This window comes from Melozone crissalis, unplaced genomic scaffold, assembly GCF_028551555.1.
Source record: "Melozone crissalis strain CALT ecotype California unplaced genomic scaffold, PUWL_Pcris_2 ptg000002l_1, whole genome shotgun sequence".
In the NCBI taxonomy this organism is placed as follows: domain Eukaryota; kingdom Metazoa; phylum Chordata; class Aves; order Passeriformes; family Passerellidae; genus Melozone; species Melozone crissalis.
The window spans coordinates 26,304,077-26,324,188 of record NW_026535780.1 but is presented as its reverse complement, the minus strand read 5'-3'; the positions used below and the strand labels follow the sequence as shown (position 1 = coordinate 26,324,188).

The 20,112-nt window shown below is 44.3% G+C and overlaps 1 protein-coding gene across 4 annotated transcripts; it reads left to right on the top strand.

Moving 5' to 3' along the window:
* The first annotated feature begins 1,151 nt into the window (after positions 1–1,151).
* TMEM74 (transmembrane protein 74) lies at positions 1,152–3,652 on the top strand. 4 transcript variants are annotated; one of them, XM_054283142.1, is made up of 2 exons: positions 1,152–1,200; positions 2,251–3,652. In XM_054283142.1, exon 2 carries the CDS (start codon positions 2,462–2,464, stop codon positions 3,410–3,412), a length of 951 nt encoding a protein of 316 aa, XP_054139117.1. In that variant the 5' UTR covers positions 1,152–1,200; positions 2,251–2,461; the 3' UTR covers positions 3,413–3,652. The 4 variants fall into 4 exon arrangements, with proteins under 4 accessions (XP_054139117.1, XP_054139222.1, XP_054139155.1 ...); XM_054283247.1 differs by having other exon boundaries at positions 1,184–1,200; positions 2,299–3,652; XM_054283180.1 differs by lacking the exon at positions 1,152–1,200 and adding an exon at positions 1,268–1,538 and having other exon boundaries at positions 2,299–3,652.
* Positions 3,653–20,112: the final 16,460 nt, after the last annotated feature.

Genomic DNA, 20,112 nt, shown 5'->3' with positions numbered 1-20,112 from the left:
TGCCTGGAGCTGCTTTGAAATGATATCCAAAGAACCCCAGAGCACCGAGCACTCTGTGTGATGGGTACTGCGAGTGCCCTACTGTTGCCATGTCCTGGCAAGTCATTTTGACATTCATGGGAGTTACTCCCACTAAGATGTGAACCTTCTGTACTGGGCTTTTTGGGTCTCAGCAGGATATGTCTTCAAAACTGATTTGACTGCTTAATGCATTGCTTCAGAACTGGCAAAGAGTCCTTACAGAGAATGACCTTGTTCTCTGATGTCAGGCCAACTCCTTCAGATAGTCTGTGTTTGTCTCTTCTGGTTCCTCCCCAGCTCACTTTTCAATTTGAGCCTCTGCTTTCCTGCCCAACAGCCATGCAGGCAGGTGCTGCTCACTTCTTATTTCTGTGTGCTCCCTCATTTCAGCTCCATGACAAAGGTGCCCCTGCCCATGCTAGCTCTTTGTCTCCCCAGAGCTCGGTTTTCCCACAACAGCACAATATTCAGCTCTGATAAACCTTCAGTTCAGACTACTCCATACTTTATTTTCATATTCTAGTTTATCACTAACACTGCCAAAGGAAAAGCACTGGCAAGAGAACTCAGTGAAGCTTCATACTGAAAATGAAATGGTCATTCATTTATTATGTATTTTTTGGCAACATTCTTTTCTTTAATAGTCATTTATGCTGGCCAGAGGAAGTGCGCGTACCATCTGCCAACACGGGCGAGCTCCTGAGATTTTCCAGTAAGTCTTGCGCAGAGGGTACGTCCCTTGACGTCTCAGCTCCAGCAGTTTTGGGATCACTTGAAAATCTGATTTTATCTTTCCCTGGAGTAAGTCGCGAGCTCCCAAGACTATGGAAAACAGCTCCGGGCGATGACTGAGCTGGACGCACGCACACGGCTGCACGGACGCTGCTGTGGGCCCCGTGCCTGGCTCCGGCACCCGGCGAGGCCGTGCGGTGACCGCAGCCCGGGCAGCGCGGGCAGCAGCGCCCGAGCCCCGGGGCGGGCGCGGCTCCGGGGCTGCCGCAGCAGCGCCGCCGCCCGCGGACTACAGCTCCCGGCGTGCCGAGCGGAGCCCGCCCGCCCCGGCACTGCCCGCCTGGGCTGGGCTGGGCCGGGCCGGGCCGGGCCGGGCCGGGCCGCCCGGGGTCGCTGGGAGCGGCGCGGGCAGGGGCGCGGCCGGTGGCGGAGGCGGGCGGGAGGAAGGTGAGTGTGTCCGCGTGTCCGTGAGTCCGTGAGTCCGTGTGTCCGTGTGTGGGTGCGGGGGGCCAGCGCCATCCCGGGCAGGTGAGAGCCCCGCGGGCAGGAGGAGGAGCAGCCGCGGGAGGAGGAGCGGCAGCGGGAGCGGGCGGAGCGCTCCTGCCCGCCGGGGATGCGTGTGTGCCCGTGCGTGTCTGCGCCGCTCACCTCGGAGCGCTCGGGTCACTCGGTGGCGGGGGGATCCAGCTACTCCCGGCGCCGGCGGGAATCGCTTATCCCGGCGCGGCCGGTTCTCGCTGAGGTCCCGAGAAGAGCGTGAGTGAGCGGCGGCTGTGAGCGATCACGTATGTGCTATAGATGCACATGTGTTTCCTACGCATGCAACACATTTGTCGGGCTGCAGGCTTCGCCCCGTGACACCGGGCGGCCTCGAGGGGGATGGGGCCCAGGCGAAAGGGGTAATAACGAATTAATTGCAGATGAGAAGTAATATCCGTCTTTGAGTCATCGGTCTTTGAGGCATAATTTCATTCCAAAAGCTCTTAGATGAATGGTAGATCTTATATAGGAAAGCACTGCTTTTCCCATAGGATTATCAGATTTCCACCGGAGAATACAGATCCTGGATTATTGAGCTACATGGGATTTGCGTGTTTCTTTCTAATTAGTCTGTGAATCTGAGTGCAAAATTCTTTATTTGGAAGGGGGGGGGATGGGAGTTATATGCTTCTAAAAGAACAGACATACATTTTCTTTGACATTTTACACAGTTTTTCTGGTTATCCCGTGCTCTGTGCATACTTACTGCCTTAATTGGATAGTGGTGTCAAAGGTTGATTAGATTCCCTAATAGATTTTGGATCTGCAAGAGGATTGCAGTTTTAAGTGCATGGTTAAAACAATCGTGTTTGCTGTCTCCTCTCAAACAGTTGGGAGAAGGGCTGATGTATCACATTTGCGTTCTCTTCCCTTTGGTTTATTAATGTATCATCATGAGGTTGTCAGAGTTCGGTTTTGTTGTTGTTGTTTTTTCCCCCTCTGCTATTTCATTTGCAGACCGAAAAGAAATGAAAGTCAGAGAGGATTTGTTTAATCATTTAACAGCTGACACAAGCCATGTCCCTAACAAAACGTTGGTGAAAAAGTGGTGAAGAAGATCTCTGGGATACAGCAGCGCCAGCACTGTGAAGCCGCTTCTGCAGGTCAGGGGCAGCATTTGCTGGAGGATGCCGTAGCCCAGGAGGTGAGGCTCGTGGGGACGAGGTCGATGGCTTGCATGGAGCTTCTCTACCTGGCCGAGGAGAGCAGACAGGTGCCCCTGGGCACCACTGCTGGCTGGAACCTGCCCCCCCATCCCTACGAGCAGCAGCAGTGTGAGGGGGGTGAGGTGGACGCCAGAGCAGCCGCTGCCGTGGCAGCCCTGCACTGTGAGCGGCACTGCAAGCCCTTGCAGAGGGGCCCTGTGGCTGAGCCCCCCCTGGCACCCCAGCCCTCCTCCCTGGGCACCTCGCCCCAGGAGCACCCTGCCCCCTCCAGCACCTCCCAGCCCTGCCAGCCAGCCGAGAGCTTCCCCAGGGAAGAGGATGGAGGGAAGAAGAAAGCCTGCTGCTGTGCCCAGGAACTCGAGACATCCTTCACTTATGTGGATGAAAATGTAAATCTGGAGCACGCAAGAAGTCCCCCCACTCCTACAGGTGGCCAGGATGCCCCTCTGCAGCAGCATTCCTGCAGGGAGCTGCCACCTGAATGGGCACACGATTCTCCTTCCTTGGTCTCTGAGGAGGACGATGCTGCCTCGGAGGCAGCAGCTGGGAAATCCGTTGACTATGGATTCATTAGTGCCATTTTGTTCCTGGTTAGTGGCATTTTGCTGGTGATAATTTCCTACGTGGTGCCCAGAGACGTGACTGTGGATCCCAACACTGTGGCTGCCCGGGAGATGGAGAGGCTGGAGAACGAGAGCGCGAGGATCGGCGCTCACTTGGACCGCTGTGTTATCGCCGGGCTGTGTCTCTTAACCCTGGGGGGCGTGGTGCTCTCCAGCCTGCTCATGATGTCCATGTGGAAAGGGGAGCTGTACCGGAGGAGCAGGTTTGCATCCTCCAAGGAGTCTGCAAAGCTGTATGGATCTTTCAATTTTAGAATGAAGTCTGGAGCAAATGATAATATGCTCGAGCTGTCGTTAGTTGAGGAAGATGTGCTTGCCATAGATAATTAGTGTGGTCATGATTTTTAAGGCAGCATTTCTACAGGAAAATATGTTTCATTAAAGAAAGCAGATGCAGCTAAAGATAGCTGGTGATACAGTTTATTTGTCTGACAAGAATGGTGTTATCTTAAGCTCTATAATCAAATGTTTGCAATATATGAGTACTTGTTGTAAAGGGGAACTGTGCCAGATGAAATGCAAATGATATAAAATAATGAAAACCACTGAATAAAAAGAGACTTGTGATAAGTAGGTTCCTCAGATACTCGTTTATCATAATATAAAACATTCCACTGCTGTCTTGCCTATATAATTTTCTTATTACTCCCATATAGAACAAGAATGACCTTGGCACTTTCAAAGCTGTTAATTTTTGAAGCCTGCAAGATTATTAACATTCTACTTGACAGAGTATTAAGAAGCAGGACCAATAATTAAATGGTAGGGCTAATATTTCATTAAGAGATGCTTTTTTATTCTTTAATTTTAAGCAGATCCCTTCTCTTCAATTAAGTGACAGCTATGGGAAGAAAGAACACCACTTGGTCATGGCTGGCCACAAACCTCCCGTATTTTCAAACAATTGTACAATTAGTGATGATTATTTAAAATATGAAATAAGAGGCAAAGGGCAGGAAACCATATGGCTCTTGGTGCTGGTAGGAGACAAAAGGCTCTTTCAGCTTGAGGTCAGTGGCTCCATTTCAGTTCAGATTAGCAATGATTGATAGTCATTAACTTCTGATAGCCATAGTGACCCTATAGTGATATAAAAGAAGTTTAGTTCCTGGTGGACAGATGTCTTTGTATGAAAACTGCCACAACATGAATTAACAGACCTCTTGTTTGGAGTCTCAAAAGACCCAAAGACTGAAAAAGCATGGGGATGCTGAGACTGGACACTGTTCTTTCAGTACACATGCCAGGAGAAATTCAAGCTCAGCTACAGAGCTTTGCTTATACTGAGGCTGTCTGCATCTTATTAGTCCTTTTTGAAACTTCAGCTTTATGTCACTAGGCTCTCAACCTTCTCATAACCAGCAAGGAAAGGTCAGGAAGGAGCTCTCTAAGACTCGTTCAATAAACCCCAATTTATTTGTAAAGAATAAATCATCAGGAAATACAGAGGTTAAGTATCAGGCAGTTTACTGGCTGACAAGAAACTCAGCATAGGGGATGATCAACGGTACATGTTGCTATTAATCTCACTTGTGTGGCACTGTAGCCAAAAACCTGTACCACTGATGCTATTTGCTTTTATTACCAGCCATTTTCTAGGGAGCATTGATAACATTGATGTGTTCCTGCAGTGCTGGGAAAGCCAGTTCTTACTGAGCAATGCTTAATACATACATATATATATACACATACACATATATATATATATATGCATGTCTTGTTAATATGTATGTCTGCTATATGTGTATGTGTCCCTGGCAAAGCCAAACATGGGTGAAGAGCTCTGTCTGTGCAGTCTCTGACTGCAGACTTACAAGAAATGTGCTTCATTATGACAGCCTTCTCAGTTGTGAGTTAACTCTAAAATACCAGGAATATGAATTATTTTTAAAATAAGTCATTTTTTAAAATAACACCATTTTTCCCCACTGTGACACACAGGAGAAGAGTTCTCTTGGGAAGGTGGGAGGAGATTTCCTTTACCCAGTAATATGTGGCAGCACAAAGTCCAGAATAAAAAGTGGATGGCAGACACATGGGTTCCTCACAGAGAGACCGAACACTATTTTGCCACTTGGTTCTTTGTTCTGCTTCTCTGGTTTTTGTCAGGAGGCAAGTGCAGCACGCAGGTCTGACTCCATTAGTTCAGTCCCTTGTGCTTGCTGGCTGCAGGTGACCAAGGTCCCAAGGAGCTGCCCTGCTCCAGGTTCACGTCTTTGGTCAGCAAATTCCATAGTGTGGTACCCAGGCTGTAATGCTGGCCCTGCAAAAGAGATCCTGCTTCACATGTTCTCTGCTCCAACTGCAGCTTGAGGTCAATGTTACTGCATAATTAAATGAGCTGCCTTATTAGAGGGTGCTGCTGCCCAGTAAATGACCCTCAGTTTATGTCATGGCACACAGTGTGTTCTCAGGCAGTAACTCAGCAGTGACCAGCATCTCCACAGTCATCTTTGAAGAACTTACATCCTTCTGGCTGTGTCATCAGAGACTCCTAATTGAATCTCTAGGATAATTACATGAAATGTCTTATATCTGGAAGCTACCTCAGCCTGTTGTGAGAGAGGAAGGAACTAGTCTGAGAATCTGGATGCAGGGCAGGAAGGTTCCTTTTTTGCTGGCTTTGGCCAGTGGGTGAGGTGTGTGAACACAGGCTGCAGAGCTTGACACTTGTCAAGGTGGGGAACTGGGAACAGCTCTTCCCCTCATCCTGCCCCTGAGGATGGGAAGGGGCTGGCCTTCCCTGGGAAAGCCATGCCAAGCAAGAGGGCAAATGTTGCTGAGCTGGGGTCAGCAAGGTGGTGTAGGGCAGGGACAGACATCTCGGGGGATGAAAACCCTTTCGCCTGCCTGGGCCCCATGTTCTTACCTACGTGACAGAAGCTGTAAAAATGAGGCTGGTGGTTTTGAGAGCTATTATTTTTATTTTTTATTATACATATGCATTAAATTGGAGTACATTCCATTATTGCAGAAAGATGTCAGCTTAAGCTGTAGGGATCACAGATTTCTTGCAGGAACCATGACATGCCTTAATGCTGATTATTAGCACTAGAAAAAGAAACTGTCAGTATGTTATTGTCAAGTGAGAAGTTTTCTGACACTTTGTAAAATGCCTGTCACAGATCATGAACCTGCAATACTTTAATGAACCCTGAAATTTTCCCTGAGCATCTTAAGGAAATATTAGTCAACCTAATAATCTAAATGTACGCTGCAGAAGTGTGAGGAGTAATAAAATTTAAACAACAGGACTAACAGAGTTTCTTTATTTTGGTGTAAGTGTGTGCTACGAAAGAGGTGAAGGAAGGCCTTCAGAGCACAGGAATTTAGCAGATAAAAATGCTCGGGACATTTCTCTGATCACTTTAGAAATTGCAGCATGATGTGAGTTAGCAGTGCAATATAAAACCTCTGGACTCTTAGGTTCTCGTGCTGTGAAACCAAACACAGACAGAAACCAAAGCTCTTGCTGTCTGGTGGCTGATGGTGGAAATGAATGTGTGAGCCCACTGGCCAGACCTTCACAGCATTCACCTCACATGAGATGCTACCAAAGGGCGAGGCCAAGGGACGTTTATTGCCCCCTCATGCACCCTCAGCATTTGACTTCCCCTACTGGAAATTTAAATGCTTTAAAGGTACAAATAGGAGAAGAATTGTTGCTGTTTTTTTCACTGCCTGGGCTAAAGTTGTCACTTGATTCATCGGAGAGCTTTCTCCTTTTTTGGGAAACTAAATTTTGGCATATACTGAGTGGGTTTTAGGTGCCCTCTAAACATCTGATTCTGAATATGGATTTCTGAGTACCCTGGAAACAGAACAGGATTTGTGCCCTTAGTCAGTTTATTTCTGACCAGCCCCAGCTGCCAAATATGACACTTTCCCAATTTCTACCTCATGACATCTGAGGGCCCAGTCTGCTGGCTGGGCCCAAACCTAGTCTCTACCTTCCCACTGGGGGTGTCCGTGCTTCCCTGAGCTGTGGGAAGGGACGCTGCCAGTGTCGGGCTCCCTGCTGCTCAGACAGCTCCTCCTGCTCCCCGTGTTCTCAGTTCCCTTTTCTCGGTGAGACGCTGTGGCTGGGCATTGGGAGCTGCATGGCCTCTGCTGGGGGTGCTCACCAGGACAGAGGCTGTCACTGCACCGTCCCAGCCCGCACGCTGCGGGTGCCCCGCGTGTGTCCCCCCAGCCTCGCCTGCTCCTGCCAGCCTGAAGCCGGCCCCGTGGCAGAAATGCCCAAGACTCTCCTAGGAAGCTACACTGGGTTGTTGCTGGGTTTTTATGTGTTTACAATTTTTTAGTCTTTGTAATTATTTTCAAAATCTGTCTGCAATGAGTATAGAGTTTACTGACTAAGAAAGCAACTGGTTTAATTTTGTAAGACTGACTCACAATGGGGTGGAACATCACAGTCCATCATGAGCTGTTCAGTAGTGCATTTGATGCCTTATTACAATCACAGCCGTGTTCTGTACAGAGACAAAAATAAAAGTCTGTGAATTTGAGCACTGTCATTGTGGGCCTCTTTGCTCTTTGCTGATTCCAGTGATTGGCTCTTCTCTCTCTGTGCCATGGGTGCAGCCCCCAGCCCTCAGTGGCATGGAGCCCATGTAGGCAGCAGGGCCACCTGGCAGAGGCAGTGTTAGATTGAGCTGTGCCAGCACACCAAGCCCATCCCCAGCTCACCCCTCCATCATGTCCCTGCTGCTTTTCCTTCCCAGACAGAATTGCCAAGCAATGCAGCTTCAAACCCTGCTGCACAAACCCATGTTCCACCCAACGCCACACAACCAGAACAAAAAAGAGAAAAAGCAGCCATGGCTGTGTGAGGAGGCAGCTGGTGAGGTGCTGTGTCAGGAGGTGGGTGTTGAGCCCCTGCTCACTATTGCCATATGCATGACCACTTCAGTATCACATCCTCACCTTGGCCCAGCTTGGCCATGGCCAGGGAAGGAGGGCAGAGAGTGCTGGGCCCAGCACCAGCCATGGTGATTGATGATGGATGGGCATGCAGCTCTCAGAAAGCCCTGGAGGTGATGGGCAATGCAGGGAGATGCAGGAGCTGTGTTCCTGGAGGTCTGTGGGCTGGGCATTGCCCCCTCAGTGTCAGCTTCACCTCTCCCTCCAGAGTGGGCAGCAACCAGAGGGTGCTGGTGCGGGGCCAGCAGCAACTGGCACCAGCAGCTAAGCAGGACCTCCAGGGAGCCACAGTTTTCTCCTGGCATTTTTTGCTTCTCTCAGATCCCCAGTGTATGTCAGTTAAACACCTTAAGTACCTTTGACAACCTGTACTCCCTCCCAAACACAATTCAAAGGTATGCCACACAGGTTATGCCTCGTCAGGTCACTTTTCATTCTGGTGTGACAGAATCAGACCCTTCCCTGCCACTGTGTGTGAATCACCATGTGAGTGGGAGCACTGTGGTGGGCGTGGATCCAGGCTGGAGCAGGGACTGTCTACTCCTGTTACCTGTTACCTCAGAACAGAGTACAACAGGGTTCCAATTTGTCATCCAGGTTTCAGGCTTTTACTGCTACAGGAGAAATAAAGTTGGCCCAGAAGGCCAAATTGGCTGCAGCGACTGCACTGATCCCAAATGCAGACTGTGGTGTGCAGCCGATGATTAGCAAGAGGTTAAGAGAGTAGATGTATTTATAGATATGACAATCCATCAGCTTAAAGAACTGGGAGGCTCTCTAACTGAAAAAAAACCCACAAATTCATTTTTACTCTTTTTACAGATTTCTTCTTACCATTTTAAATTTTGAAGGATTCAGTGTCATATACTAAATTCACAGCATTTTTTTCCCTGTGTTTATGAGTCCTGGCAAGGTCAAGAGTCCTATAGGCTGCAAGAAGGTGAGACTTCTTTGATTTTCTTATCAGTTTAAATTAAATTGTGGATATTATAAATATGCATAAAACCAAACAAGACAAGAATCTCTTATTTGAAATGAACCTGCTTAATATTTGTTTGTGTAAATGTAAATGCAGTGCCCAAGGCAGAAGCTGAGACAGATAATGCACGTTTTATTTAGATTTTCAATAAAAAAATGATTGTTAAAATATTTCTGCAGACTTGCTGTATAAGAAACTTGTAAAGAGTTCTCTGCTTATTTATGAGTAGATTGGCCCACTGTTACATATGATGAAAGTAACTGAGCTATTGCCATTAACTGAGCTACACCTCATGGGCATTTGGCCATTGTTTTGAATGAGGGCATTACAACCTAACACGTGTGGTTTTTGTTCCCCTGCACCCAGTGTGTAACCCATAGATCACTGAAAGTTTTTCCATCTGCATTGAGAAATGAGATGCTGAGCAGCATGAAACATAATGTTCTCAAAAAGTCTCCTGCACACAGACACCAAAGAGAGCCACCTGGAGAGCTGGAGAACCAAGGCTTCTTTAAGTCCCAGTCCAGCACTGCAGAAAAGGCTAAATTTGTACAGAACCACTAGAATAAATTAATCTGAAAAGGATCGCAATTTTTTTTTTCCCCCGGAGGATGAAATTTACATTTAATTTAAAGTACAAAATAATATTTTAAAAAATCTCAAAAACTCAAACTAAATTTGCTAATATTTGGAGGTATTTGGGTAAGGTTTTGCACATTTAAGGGATTTGTATTTGGTTTTTTTAAGGCATAAAAAAATCAATAGGCTTCTGTTGAAAGAATAAAACAGATATCTTTACATCAGCATAAAAAGCTCCTCTTTTCCAATGATTGTTTCTGTTTTGACAGATGTGTATGCAGGGAAATTTAGCTATTGTTGAATAAAACATTTCCAGAAGCAAAATTGATTAAGTCCCTTTTGCAGAGGAAAAAAATCAATTCTTCCCATTAGAAGGATCCAGAAGATGTTGATCAGCTAGAAATGTAAATAAAGTTCTTTAATCACTATTCTCTAACTGCAGTGTATCCATCTACATGGGATTGTCTTGTCTCTTTATAGCTTAAAATAAATTCGGTTGAACTCTAACATGAAGTAGCTTCTGACAAAGTAGCCAGAGTAACTGTGCTTGAATGTTAATAATATCAAGTAGCTATCCTGACATTTTGGTATAGCTTTTCTCAAGGATTAGCTGTTCATGAAATTAATGTATATGTGATAACACTATATCTAGGCTGGGAACAAAAATGTATTCACTGAAAGGCAGAGCAGCAGAAAGTATGTGACTGTTCAGTTCCTATGTATTCTGATTTCACGTAATAAAGACAGCACTTTAGAGATCTCTTCATTAGTAATTGTTGAGGGCTATTAAAGGTCATGGAGGGCTATTAACAGAAGGATGCCAAGTCCAGCTCTGTAAGTCCCTAAGCTTCTGATTGCTAAGAGCTGAGAGAATGTGCTGGTCTATGCTTGCCCTTCCCTTGGTTTTACATAAAGCTGTTTCTGCTGCAGGCTAATTTCTGAGCCTATTTTGTGACAGATGGACCTTTGATTTGATCCAGACTGACCCTGTGTTCTCAAAACTTCATGCTCTTCCTATAGGGGAATATACCAAGTAGTTGTTTGCCAGCGTGGCTTCCTAAAGAAGGAATCAATAGATCACGGCCTTAACTTTGCTTTTTCCTCCTTACAGGAATGGTAACCAGGGCTGGAAGAGCTCTTGAGAGGTCATTTTCCAGTCTTCTGGAACTTTCACCCTCCATCAGTCCTCAAAGATGATTACTCATGGCTGTGAAATGGCTGCTCAATTCTCTGAGCACTCTGGTGTGAATTTTATAAGGCTCACATGATTTTCAGATACATTATGTATCTATGCAGCCTCTTCTGCTCTCTACCAGCCTAAGTTCTTAAGATCTGAAGTCGGTGGATAGTCTGAATACTTTTAGATTTTTTTAATGAGGCAAAAAAAGGTTGAAGCACTTCAGCCCTCTCAATGTCATTTTCAATTGTGTCCTGTCTCACTCCCCACCACGCAGAAAACCTGTTCTTTCTTTGTCTTTTTTCTTCTTTCTGGTATAAATATAGAGCACTTCCTCATGACCTTTTTTCCTCTTCTGTGAGGATCTCACTTGCTTACCCCCCCCCAAAAATAAATGAAAATTATTATTTATGTTCTAATTTCCCCAGTGGGGAAATTTCTTAAATTTTAGGTCACTGTTATGGTTAGCCAAATCCATGTTTACAATTGTTATTTTTCTTTCATGTTTTCACATTTCACATATGGTGTTTTGTTTCCTTAATTTTGGTTAAGAATTTGCTAAATTTTCCTAAATGTCTTTTCCCTTTAAACTTCTGCTCTGTGAGAGCATACTAAAAAGTGCTTTGAATTTAGCTGAAGTTTCTTATTCCTTGGGACCACTTCCCTGGAGGCAGAAATACTCTGTTCTAACAGCCCTGTATTGTGAGGGGTTTTTTTGTACAACTGAGCTCAATGAAGAGCCTGGTGACTACAATCCCCACTCCTGCCTACCTCCATTCGTTCCCCACTCGGCGTTTCTTCAGTGTGGGCAGCAGTGGTCCAAGGTGGAGAATTTGTGTTAGTCCTGCTCTTTGAGCCAAGCTGTGTTGTTAAGGAAAATACTCCAGGCTTGTCTGTGGGATCAAATTACAATGCATGGCTATTGAGATGGGAAATATCTTCACTTAAACTTCACAGGATATTGAAACCAGTCTTAGCAAAGAGGCAAGTTAGAAGCAAAAATCAATATTGGACACTGCTGAAATGCCTCTGTTCAGCTGCTGTTTTAAATGCCTTGTACAGACCTTTCAAATCATGTTGCCAGCAAACGGAGGAAATACAGCTTTTAAAAAGTCAGAGAATTATTAATAGTGTGCTTGACCTCCAGCTCTGCACAGTCTACAAAAAAAGCATCATTTTTCATATGCTGCTGCCTTATGCCTAATTCTGCAAGCCGTGTTGGGAAGCAGTTGCTCATAGGACAAGTGCATTCAGAGAGTGAGGGTCAAAGCTTTAGATCCGTGATGGACTGTGGGAGGGAAAGAGAGCAGGAACAGCTCATGCTCAAACCCCTGAACAAAAAGGGAGGGTTGCAGGGACCCTACACCTCATACATCATTCACACACTAATGGTATTTCTCATCCTGGTATGTGACAGAAGAAAATTAACTGTGCTGAGGTTAAGCATGCAGCTTTCCAGCAGGGATAGAGAAGTATGGAGAGAAGCAAATGTCAGATGTCTTCATGAGAAAATGAATGCTCTAGCCACTATCCTGGTGTCTGAGGAGTGATTGGGGAACCAGCACCTCCAATTGTGCTCCCCAGCAGGCTAATCTGTAGTGCAGCACTTGTAGCACAAAGAAGCAGTCTGAACCTTTATTAACTTTAACCACTGTCTGAGTAACCTAAAGTGACAATCCATCTCTCTTATTGCTGCTATTAAGTCAGTTTTGGACAATGCCTTATCATTTGCAGAAAAAATGAAGAGGAGATATAATGCAGGCAGCAAGTTTCTAGGCAAAATTAGGCTGTCTGAGAACGGGAGAAGAATGCTGCACGCTGCACTGAACAAATCTTTGCATTGATTTCTGGAACCAGAGCCTTTCTAGGAGCACCACAAATGCATGTATTTATTTAGTGCTTGGATTCAAAGAGCTGTCAATCTTCCTCTATCCAGATAACTCCAATTTGTGTTCAGGTCTGGAGTGCTCTAAGGTCATACATTATTTCTGCTTGTGCTGTTCTTGCTTTTCACTTTGATGCCAGCTCTGCAGTTCTTGGTCAGCCCCACGCAGCCACGCGTGCCAACAGAACCACTCCTGCTTGGTGGCCGTGGGCAGTGGCCAGGTGACACATGGCACTGCTGCAGCTCCAGGAGCGCACGTGTGAGCCTTGGAAATGGAATACTTGTTCTCATGGAGAGTCCTAAATAATCATTAAAATATGTGTGGAGATCTCATTGATACATTGTCATCTGAGAGCCCAAATCTCATCTGTCTGTGGGCATGCTGTGTGTGTGCTCTGTGGCCCAACAAAGAACTGGTTCCTCCTCTTTGACTGTCCTACTTATTATCTGGCTCTGTGTCCAGTGCATGGCAATAAAACACAATTCTTTTATATCTCCCCTTCAATTCAGATGGGATTAAGCCTGCATTTCAGCTGGGTGGCTGAGGTAGCCTGAGATAGTATTTGAGGCCAGTAATAAGTTACTACTCCTGCACAGAGCAAGATGAAAGAAAAGTAGTTGTGAATTGGAGAGATAAACAGCTCCTGGGGATGCTCCACAGCACAGCAGTAATAGCTCAAGTCTAGGGTTTAAAATCACTGTCTTAACTACAGTAAACAGAGCTGGTTTTAGTGGCTTTTTTTTCAAGGTGAAGGCTAGAAGGCATGCCATGGAGGACAGATGTGGAAAATTTGTACCTTATTAAAGAATCCTTCACTGAAACTATCCCACTTTCTAATAGAAGTTCCAGGATACATAACAATAAACTTACAGAAATATCTACAGTCACTCACACACAGGATGAACCTATGCATTGCAAGGTCTGTATCCAAACACTGCAGGAGTTGAGTTTGTCACAAAAATACCATCTTTTTTTACTTTGATCTCTTGTGGAAATCCTAAGTTAATTTCTATGTCCACACAGGATCACATGATGTTTACTGTCATTTATATTGGCAATGTTTGGTTAGGTTCCTTTTTGAAATAAGGTAGTTTACCGTACAGTTACCTGTGCTTCTTACTATTTTACCTCAGTGAACAGAAGGGGGAAAAATAAGAAAAGTTTTTGCTGTTGTTGTTTTTGGGGTTTTGTTGTTGTTGTTGGTTTTGGTTTGGTTTTTTTTGTCAGGGAAAGTATGTGGAACTAAAAAGAAGAAAATGAAAGGGAGATGAAGGTCTTGTCAGCAAGCAGGTAGGAATATGGATTTCATAAAGTTAATAGCTACAGTCAGTAATTATTGTGGAAATAGATTTCTGACTACAATTCACATTGAATTGATTGTAGTCAGCTTGGTCGATGCTGTTGTAATACAGAAGGCTGATCAAGACTGGGAATCAAAGAAAAAGAACCAAAATCCAAAGGCAAGCCCTTACAGATTAGTCATTCTTTATGCTAGTAAGCCAATTTATCAGCAGTAATAAAAAGTCCTGATTTTAAAAGCAATTACTAATTTTCATAAAATATGTCCTCTAGTTCCATCCAGTGTTTTCAAAGGTTCCTATCCCTTGTCTGTTTTAATGGAAGGGATAGTCAGATGCCAGGAGTTTTTTACACTACACTGTATAAGACCAATTATGTTTCCAGTTACTTTTTAAAATTTAGTTGCTTTGGACAGACCTTATATTCTCTCTCACATCATTCTGTTGTCTTTCAGAATAAAAGTTGATTTTGCATTTAATTCCAGAACACTCAATATTCTTCAAGTTTCCCTAAGGGCACAAATCATATGAAAACCTTAGGTAGTGTCTTCATGAACTGCTGAACAAATCCAGCCATCTTGTGATGTACCAAAAGGAGATCTTGTTTTTCTCTTTTTATAGTTTCACTCCCCTCCCACCTCTCCCAGCCTTGCAGTCCCTCTCTGCCTTGTGCATCAGCCCCCTTATAGACCAATGGTAGGCCCAGACTATTTGATTATTATTAGCATAATTTTTATTACTTACTTCCATTTTATATGACCCATTTACTTTACTTTACAATATATTTCCCTTTCTCATCTTGTTTCAGAAGTAGTTAGAGACTGATGAGCGCCTTGGGGAGAAACTGAGATGCTCCTGGGCGCTTGTTCCTCGGGGCCAGCTGTGTGTGCAGGGACAGAGCTGAGCAGTGCAGGCTGTCCCAGAGAGCACAGAGCTGCTGCAGGAGGGCACAGGGCCTGAGCACTGGCTGTGCCTCTCAGCACATCACACATCTGCGTGGGTCATGGGGTGGAGGTGTCTCCTGCATGCTCCATGCAGGCCTGGACAAAGGTGGCTCGAGTGGAGTGCAACTGTCTCTGTGTCCTTATGTCCTTGATCATCACAGCAATTGTCCTCACTGCTCTGCCTGCTCTGCTTGGATCCTCACCCCTCTCCTTGTTCAGCACCTCCTCTCCTGTTAAATTTATCTCTCTTGTATTACTCACTGTCTCTTTGCTGTCGTGAGCTGCATGCAAAAGCTGGGTTTATTGTTTGAGATAATACGTTCCTGCTATCTCAACGAAATAAGTGTATTCCATTTGTTTATTAGCTAATTAAACTAATGTCTAGAAAACCTTCAGAATGTCTTCTGTTCTTCTGCAGTGAAGCTAATTTATCTTTATAGTGCTGGCAGTAGGAAAATGGTCTATATGCCCTGCAGAAAAGTTTGAGATTCATATGTTTTTATCCCAACTGTTTCAAATTATAATCTAAAAGTCAGATTTGGATATTCAGGAAACTTTGATGCTGAATGATCTGCAGCAAAAGAAACATATGGGAAGTACAGGCATAGTCTGATCTTATCTCTGAGGCTGACAGATAAATAATTTGACAAAACAGATATTGCTTAGAAGTTAATAATTATTTTGCTCAGAAATGTGTCCCAATGACTATTTGTTTCCTTTGAGCTGATCACTGGATGGCACTCAGTGTGCCAGGCTTCTTTCAGAATTTCATAAAAAGTGCTGGTAGAGAATAAGCCATTTCACAGAATTGTGGCAGAGGCTGGTGGACCTCTCTGAGCTCATCTGGTCCAGCCCCTGCTCAAGCAAAATCAATGAGAGAAGATTGCCCATAGCTCATCCAGTTCACTTTTGAATATCTCCATTAAAGGAAACCCCACAGCCTCTCTGGGAAGCATTTTGCAGTGTTTGACCACCTGCACAGTAAAAAATAAAAGTATGATAATTGTCAGAATTGTCTGTATTTCAGAATTCATTGCCTCTTGCCCTGCCAGTGCACAGCACCGAGAAGTCTCTGGCTTTGTATTTTTTCCCCTGGCCCCACCTCAGGTTTTTCTACACTTTGGTAAGATCTCCCTGAGCCTTCTGTTCTCCAGGCTGAGCAGTTGGCTGTGATAAAACCAGAGCACTGAACATTAAAGCCACCACATATGGAGGAGCTCAGACCTTCCAGCAATTACAACTTGTAGCACCTTCTGCTGGGTTTAGAGAGCTCTGCCTCTAGACAGATGAAAAGGAAAACACTACTTCAAGACAGATGTCTCCTAAAGAAGAAAGGTATTCATCCTTAACCCAATCCACACTACAAGATGCTTTACTTTAGTAGGAGTTTCAGGTTTTTGCCTCTTCCCAACTAAAATAAAACATTTAGCTTAGCTTATGTCAGTTTGAAATCAAAATATATGAAATTAGAAGCTGGAGCCTTTTGCAGAAGAATGTGAAAATGAAATTTTATTATTTTGTGGATTTCTTCCTGTCTGTAGTTCATACAAAACTATTGAACTGCAATCTTTGACAATTTTATTTCTCATCACAACACTATTAAGCATCCCTATCTCAGTTCTCCAGCTATCTGGTGCATTTTGATCGCCTCATTTTTGTGGGGGTTTGATTTATGAGCACCAGAAATAAAATGTGGACATGGAGCATTTTAACTTTTTTTTCAGCTGAAGGTAGCAACTTTTAAATTAACAGAGTCAGATATCTGAGGTATATATCAGTTCTCCTTCCTTCCTATCAGCAAAGGCATTTCATTATTTTGCCCCTGGTTTAGGTCATAAATGATGTCATCCTCTTTCTTATTTATTTTTTACAGTGCAGGAGGTTACTACATGTTAAAATCTCCTTCTCCTCTGCAATTTTTTTTCTTTCTTACTTTTTGCCAGAGGAGCTGTTCAAACATGTCCATATTAATATGTGTTTTCTTGACTTACAATTTTTAAAAAATCAGTAAATAATAATAAAAAATTTCCTTCAACTGGATTGTTAGCAGGAGCTGAAAATGCAAACAGCTTGTAATAACCACAGCACGTGATGAGGTTTCTTCTCTGGCCATGGATCAATGAGAGTTTTGCCAACAGCTGTGGCCCACAGTCTGCAAAATTCACCAAAAGGAACAAGTATTTTTTCCATAGCTGTGAGAACAGATATAGCACTTATGAAATTGGAGGTTACAAGTGCAGTTGATCTCACTGATATGGAGGCCCAGCTTGCAGGACAGCATCTCCACTGCAGTGGGAGCGCTTTGTGTTTCCTGCCCCTCCAGCAAAGCCCCGAGGGATGCACTGTGCTAAGCAGCCCTTGAACACCGGCATGGAGCAAGTGCTGCTTCCAGCAGATTTATGTCTCGTTGTTAATTGAAGCTTTTCCAAAGGTGTGGCTGCTGATTCTGCTTCTTTGTATTGTCTGGTGTCTAATAAGGTGTGAGCTGTCGCTGTGCTGTTCTCTCAGCTGGAGAACTTAAGAGGTCTCTGTCTCCAGTTGCAAGTGTTCGTTGAATGTAAGGATATACACAGCATTTATCTGCTCCCCACCCTCCACCCCAGAAAAATTAGATTGGCTAGACTGGTTAATAGGATCAAAATGTATGGAAGGAAAGTTGCTAACAGAAAAGTACATTTGAACATATAGAGTAAGTGAAGGATCCTCATTTCCCTTTGTGGAAGGAGCCCTCTGAAAAGTCACTATCTATCACTAGAACAAACCTTTTTTTAATTTTTTTTATGGTTTTGTGCTTTGTTTATAGTCACAATTCTAACAATTCTGGGTTTTCAAAATATTTCAGTAACTATTCTTGGTTATCAATGTAATTGTAATATATAAGAACATAGTTTTTTTATGTGCATTCCCCATTCTGATAGAATATTTGATTTGTTAATAAAACTTGTACAGAGAGAAAGTCTGTATTCCTATAGTAATTACTCATGAAAATTATATCAGTGCAGCCAGGAAGAAAGTAGAGATTAAACAAGGTCTAAAACAAAGGCACTTTGAAGACCAGGTTTCTTACGTTAGTCCCTCCTGGGAAATTTATAGGCACATTAATTAATGCCTTTTGCCTCTAAGTTCTTTTCCACTGTAATTGTATACAGCCATGTACAAAGATGCAGAGAGGATCTCTGTATTATCTGTGCAGAACTAGGAAAGCAGGCTATACTGTTAACTGCAATTCAACAGAAAATGATACACTGGCCCTTACCAAGCAAAGGACAAAAGGAGGGTCATGACCTGGCATTTTCAACCAGCACCAGGAAAGCAAAACCTTATCAGCAGAGCTCTATCAACTCAAGCCCTTTGTCATGACAGAGTGAAGACCTTTCCTCTGCATTGTTTAACCACAGGCAGACATACACAAACATACAGGATGTTCTTGTTCCGGTCTATCAATACTTACTGCAGACAGAAATTGACAGTAGAGGGTTACCAAATTTAGCTGATGAATTTACACCTGGACTGGCACTGGTAATTAAGCAAGCTGGAGTAAGTACCAAGTGAATACTTTACCAAGGCTTTTGCATCCCTGGAAGTTCTGAAATTAAAATAGATGGTTTTTTCTAAAATAATAGCATTAACAACTATAATAATTATTATAATCATAACAGATGGTCTGTGCACTGTATAATACAGGAGATCAGAGAGGTAATTAGAGTCTCTTGTGACCTTAGATGCAGTAATTGATTGTAATTACTCTTCTTTGAAGCCTTAGCATGCCTTACTGGCCTGTATCAGAGCCATGGGGTTATCTCACGTAGGTCATGTACCATAACCACTTTGCTTCATATCCAGGTTTAGAGCAAATTTGGGGAAGAATCCCCCAAAGGAGCTCCGGTGGGAAAAGCAGATCCAATCAGCCCCTCTCCCCCAACCGGTCCGGGAGGAAAAAATACCTCCTTGGAAAAAGGTGGAAAAAACCTGTTTATTAAACAATAAAACCAAAACAATATCAAACAATGAGACCCCTTGCCACTCTAAAAGAGATGACAAACTGAGAAAACCCTGGGTTGAAGCTCAGCTCACTCAGTCTCTGATCAGTCCCTCAGTGCTGGAATTGTCGCAGGCCAGGCCCGGCCCGGTGGGCCACAGCTGCAGCTGCCGGTGCTCCCCTGGGTGTTCAGTCCAGAGCAGTTTCAGCAGGTCCAAAGAAAAAGGAAAAAAAATAGTCCAGGAAACTTCTTTGCCTCAGCTAGCTAAAACTAACTAAAAAGCAAAAGAAGAGCTCTGTCCCACTGTCTGTTCATCGACAGACAACACAGTCCAGGAGCAGGAATGTGGAGGAGGAGCGCAGTGTCTGAAAACAAACTGCGCGCTTCTTCTCTCCCCCCCACCCCCTTCACTCTCTGGAACACTCTTAAAGGCGCAAAACTTATTATTCAACATAAACAGAATGAGAGGATTTGGGATAAAAGCATCATATAGTCAGCCCAGGACACTTCAATCCTCAACACATACTGTTTTCCTTCCCTTTATAACCCTGCCTCACAGAGCAGCCTGTGGAAGGAGCAGCCTGTGCATCTTAGGTCCTGTGCACCAGCCAGATGAGCTACTGGGCACAAGGAGTGGAGTAAGGCCGTCCCTCTGCAGGGAGAAGCACAACACGCATCCCCTTGTTCTGCAGAGGAACAGGGGCAGAGAGGGCATTCCCCGAGAAGCTGCCTCTGGATAACAGCTTCCCTGAGCTAACTTGGAGCCAGGACTCTGATGTATCACACTTTCTTGGACTGATGGCTAATGAGGCAAATCAGCCCTACGTGAATAAAATGTCTGTCAGGCGAAACAGAGTGGTGTACATTCCCTCTGGAACGCCCATGTGCCAAGAAAGGCAATCTGCTGGCGCCCAGCACGCACACAGGGCTGTACAAAAGGCCAATTCTCTGCATGAGCAGGGCAGGAGAGATGCCATGTCCCATAAAACAAATTGCTTCTGTTCAAACCCCTGAGAACAGGCAGAAGCAGAGGTTGCTGTTGAGTGCTCTGTCTTGCACTCTTTTAGGTTAAATGATTGTTACAGAAAAGGCTGCCTCAGTATTTCTGTAAAGCAGCACCATGGAACATCAGTTTAGTAGGAACAGCTAGTCTACTTATTTACTTATATCAGAAACCTATTTACTTATATCAGAACCTTATTTGCTTATATCAGAACCTTATTTACTTATATCAGAAACACCCTGCATTGTTAGATTTTGTTCT

Coding starts and splice junctions, on each gene's coding strand:
- TMEM74 (XM_054283142.1), top strand. CDS start 2,462: ATGGCTTGCATGGAGCTTCTCTACCTGGCCGAGGAGAGCAGACAGGTG.